This window comes from Pelecanus crispus, chromosome 4 (genome assembly GCF_030463565.1).
Source record: "Pelecanus crispus isolate bPelCri1 chromosome 4, bPelCri1.pri, whole genome shotgun sequence".
Lineage (NCBI taxonomy): Eukaryota > Metazoa > Chordata > Aves > Pelecaniformes > Pelecanidae > Pelecanus > Pelecanus crispus.
This window is the reverse complement of record NC_134646.1, coordinates 45687883-45692567: the sequence shown is the minus strand read 5'-3', so window position 1 is coordinate 45692567 and position 4685 is coordinate 45687883. Positions and strand designations below refer to the sequence as shown.

At 62.6% G+C, this 4685-nt stretch overlaps 1 protein-coding gene across 1 annotated transcript; it reads left to right on the top strand.

Moving 5' to 3' along the window:
• Positions 1-2646: 2646 nt before the first annotated feature.
• HAND2 (heart and neural crest derivatives expressed 2) lies at positions 2647-4371 on the top strand. Its single transcript, XM_075709643.1, has 2 exons — positions 2647-3201; positions 4273-4371. Exons 1-2 carry the CDS (start codon positions 2647-2649, stop codon positions 4369-4371), a joined length of 654 nt encoding a protein of 217 aa, XP_075565758.1.
• The last annotated feature ends 314 nt before the right edge of the window (positions 4372-4685 follow it).

Sequence of the window (4685 nt, the reverse complement as noted above, 5' to 3'; positions counted from 1 at the left end):
TCAGTTCTACATCTGGACTAGTTTTTCACTTTCGTACTCAGTTTACACTCAGGCGCACACGCATATGTGTATATACTTGTATAAATGTAGGTCTGCGTTTCTGTTCTCTGCGCTCGCCCCCTCGCCGGCTCCGGCTCCGCACTCCCCGTCCTGCCGAAACGCGGGGCCGGCGCCCGGCTTCGCCTTTGGTGTTTCCCCGCCGAAGCCGGCTCCCCGGTACCGCCGCGGGCTGCTCCTCGGCGGGCGGCCTCGTCCGCCGCGACTGCCACCTCCCCGCAGGGCTTTCCCCGCCGAGAGCCCGCAGAGCCACCCGCAAAGCCCCCGGGCCCCGGCGAGCCCCCGTGTCCCGGCGGCACCTCCGCGGGCGAGCGGGGCGGCAGCCCCTCTCCGCGCCGGGACCGCTGCGGCTGAGCTCGCCTCCTCTCCCCAGGCGACGAGTTGGTTCCCCACGGAGGAGCTTTTTCGCCTTCCTCCCCACCCCCCCCAGCGCTTCCCCCCGAGGCATCCCCTCCAGCGCTGCAGTGGGGCCGCAGAGCGCACTGAGCTGCTGCAGAAATTGGACTGGCGGTTCTTGCTGCCTCCTTTCGCAGACTCCTCCATCTCTATCTTTCTCTTTCTTTAATTTATGACCTCTCAGCTCCTGTTGACACAGTTTTCCACACTGCCTGTATTGTAGGATTGCATTGTAATATACGCCGAATCAGCCCAGCCGTCAGCCAACACACATAAGGGTGGGTATTTGATATTTCGCAGCTATTTAGTAACGCTCGGCTCCATTTGAAGATGACAACAATTCGCCTCGCCTCCAAGTTATCCATGAATTACAGCTTGAGATCCATTTTCCCTTTGCAACGTCTTCAAGCTTACCAAAGCAAAACACCTAAATAGCTACGGGAGATTTCCTCCTGGCCTGGCCGTTAAACAAACATTTAACTATTCCCTTTCGATAACTAAACCCGCTTCCCGCAGATGCTGGTCTCTTATTTTTTTTTTTATTGCAGAAGCAGGAATGCGGCGAAATATGTGTATATTTGTTAGTAAAAGCTAGAAAATAAGCTCTGAACATGCTGTAAAAAATATTCGGTTACTTACCGATCAGACCAGTTAAACACGCACGAAAGTGATTTCGGGAGCATAAGTGACTCGGGTGAATACTGCTCGAGGTGCGTAGGCGCAGGCAGCAGGCTGGAAGAGAATCAGTTAGAGTCGGGTTTATTGGTAGTGTCTCGAAACAATTCTTTCTGGAAGCAAATGCCGTCCCTGGCCCAAACCCTGAGCTCTCCGCTCCCTCGGCAAGCCGGCGGCCGCGAAGCCGGAGCCAGCCTCGGCTGCCTCGGACCGCAAGCCCGGCGGCGGGGAAGGCGAAGTAACTCCGGCTGCCTCCTCAGGGGAACCAGGGATCTCTTTGTGTACATTAACCGGCAATAAAATATAAGCCGGAGCGGTGCTGGGGCATGCCTATCACAACCGGGCGGCCGATGAAGTGCCCTCCGAAGCCGCTTTTATTTTGTTCCTCTGCCGGACCGGCACAAAGCACTTTGTAAAAGCGACCTCGGCGCCTACCAAGCTCTCGCACAGAATTTTGCCAAGAAATTCCTTGGATCCATACTGTACCTGGTTTGAGATTATCCGATATTTAAGTTTTAATGAGTTTGTCGGTTTTTTTGGTTGTTGGTTTTGGGTTTTGGTTTTTGGGTTTTTTTTTTTTTAATGCAGAATTTACAGTAAGGCATCTGCTAAACACTTGCATTAACCTCTGCCTCCATGATAATTTTTCCCCCCTTGTTTTAATTACATTATGGATGCGGACGGGCAGCCAATCCTAAAAGAGGAGCTCGGCAATTAGCAGGGCGAACATCAAAAAGTTTTATTGCGGAGGGCGGCGGGCCCCGCCCCCGCCGCCAGCCATTGGCGGCCGCCGCTTCTGACGACATATATTAACCCGAGCGGCCCTAAACATGTAGCTGTACATGGAGATCGTGCCGGGGAGCCCTGCCAGTGCCCCGAGCCCCGCCGCCGCCGTGCCCGGCCGAGCGGCGCGGATGCCCCAGAGGAGCGCCGGGGCGCTGACCCCCGCGGCGCGGCGGGCAGGGATGCTTGAGCCCGCCCGGCACTGACGGCCCCCGCCGCCGCGCAGGGCTGAGGGGAGCGCCGCCCGCCCGCCCGCCCCGAGCCGGGGGCGCATGGAGGGGGGCCGCGTGTAAGTACCACCCGGCCGGGCCGCGGCGGACTTGGCGAGAGCGGAGGGAAGCAAGAGGCGAGGAAGATCCCGGGCTGGGAAGCCAAGCCATTTTGTTTTGGTCGACTTCTCTCCATAGCTTTTTTTTTTTTTTTTTTTTTTCTGTGCGCGCTTCCTCGAAGACCCGGCCCCGGGCGAGGAGGAGGAGGAGGAGGAGGAGGAGGAGGAGGTGGAGGCACAACGCATGAGCGGCGGCGGCGGCGCCTGGGGAGGGGGGATCGCTCGGGCACCCGCGGGGACTCTGCAGCAGCGCCCTATGGAGAGGCAGCGGGCAGCGGGGCAGTGCTGAGGGGTGAGCGGCGGGGAGCATCTCCCGCCGGTGCGGCGGGGGGTGGGGGGCGGGCGGGGAGGGGAAACCTTTGTTTTGGGGCCCGGGGGGGCGGGGTGGGGTGCGCTAGGGAGCGGGGATGAGTCTAGTGGGCGGCTTCCCCCACCACCCGGTGGTGCACCATGAGGGCTACCCTTTCGCCGCCGCCGCCGCCGCCGCCGCCGCCGCCGCCACCCGCTGCGGCCACGAGGAGAACCCCTACTTCCACGGCTGGCTCATCAGCAGCCACCCGGAGATGTCCCCCCCCGACTACAGCATGGCTCTGTCCTACAGCCCCGAGTACGCCAACGGGGCGCCGGGCATGGACCACTCCCATTACGGGGGGGTGCCGCCCGGGAACGGCCCGCCCGGGCTCGGGGGGCCCCGGCCGGTGAAGCGCAGGGGCACGGCGAACCGCAAGGAGCGGCGCAGGACTCAGAGCATCAACAGCGCCTTCGCGGAGCTGCGGGAGTGCATCCCCAACGTGCCCGCCGACACCAAGCTCTCCAAGATCAAAACCCTCCGCCTGGCCACCAGCTACATCGCCTACCTCATGGACCTGCTGGCGAAGGATGACCAGAACGGGGAGGCGGAGGCCTTCAAGGCAGAGATCAAGAAGACAGACGTGAAGGAGGAGAAGAGGAAGAAAGAGCTGGTCAGTGCTCCGCGGCGGGACGCGACGGGGCGGGACGGGTGGGCGCGGGGGGGCCGCAGCGAGGAGGCCGCTCGGCCGCCCGCCGGTGCCCCGTCCCCTCACGCCCGGCGCTCGGCTGGGTCGGGTCGGGTCGCCGGCTGATGTCCGCCGGGAGCACCTCGGCCCCGCCCGTCCCTGGACGTACCTGCGGGCCGGCAGCGGGGCCAGCGCGCAGCCCGGGCCGGCCCTCGGCTCTCGCAGGGCGCCCGGAGTCGGGAGCGGCGGCGGGGGAAGCGCCGCGACGGTGGGGCCTCCCGGGGGGGCCGCTCCCGGCTCGGGCTCGTCCCGGCTCCCAAGCCGCCATCCCGGCAGAGACCAGCCTCCGCTCTCTTAAATAAAAGGCGAGAGGCGCGATTCCTGCTCAGCCCAGCGCGGCTTTAAACCCTCGGCGAGGAGCAGGCTGGCAGCGCCGGGCTCTCCTGCCCGTGCGCTCCGCGCCTGCACTTCTTTCGGCTTCGAACGGGAGGAGTCGGCTTCGGCGAGGCAGGGCGAGCCCAATCCCGTGTAGGCCCCGCGGCACGCTCGGGCGATACCGGCGCAGATTTCGGTGGCCGCAGGCCCGATGTTTTGCCACCCGTGCCCATCTCCTTGCCGGAGCCCGGGACGGGGGGGGGGGGTTGGGGTCCGGTTTGGGGTTTGGGGCGGACCTTACGGCAGCCCCCACCGCCCCGCGGACGGCTGGCGCCGCTCAGCCCCCAGCCCGCTCCCCCGGGCCCCGGGCGCGGAGGGGCAGCGGCGGTGGCGCGGAGCGGGGCCCGGCCTCCGCCCCACACCGCGGGCGGCCGCGCACAACGCGGGGCCGCTCCCGGGGGCGGCGAGACCCCGCGGAGGCCGCCCGGCTTTGTCCCCCGCGGCCCGGAGGCCTCGGCGGGAGCCCGGGTCTCCTCGTAGCTTTCCCCTCTCAGGGCAGGGCAGAGGCGCCCTAGGAAAGGGGAGGAATATCTCTAACCTTTTTTTCCCTTCTCCCCCTTCTTTTTTGTTTTTTTTTTTCCCCTCTCTCTCTTTCTCTCCCTTCGCATCCTGTCTCCCCAGAACGAAATCTTGAAAAGCACAGTTAGCAGCAACGATAAGAAAACCAAAGGGAGGACTGGCTGGCCGCAGCATGTCTGGGCTTTGGAGCTCAAGCAGTGAGCACGGCAGGACTGGAGGAGCCGTCCTCTTAGGCTCGGTAGTGAGCTCTCCTCTGAGGACTCTTTGTATTTGGAATCGTCCAGTTTATTTATGTGCAATTTCTCCCCCAACCCACCCCCACCCCCCCCCAAAAATGTGGATATTTGAAGGAGAGGGAAAAAGCATTCCATATATGAAGAGGAAACTCCAGCTTGGTAAGGGGTAATATCTCTAATAGTTTCGTGAATGTTATCTGCTCTGTATAAAACACACGGGGAAAACAGAACCATAGAAAAGGAAAAAAAGAAAAAAAAAAATCCCTCCCTGGCATTAGT

Bases quoted from the DNA above. Each gene is read 5' to 3' on its own strand.
- HAND2 (XM_075709643.1), top strand. From the start codon at position 2,647: ATGAGTCTAGTGGGCGGCTTCCCCCACCACCCGGTGGTGCACCATGAG. The intron at 3,202-4,272 runs GTCAGTGCTCCG...CTGTCTCCCCAG, and splicing joins AGAAGAGGAAGAAAGAGCTG to AACGAAATCTTGAAAAGCAC.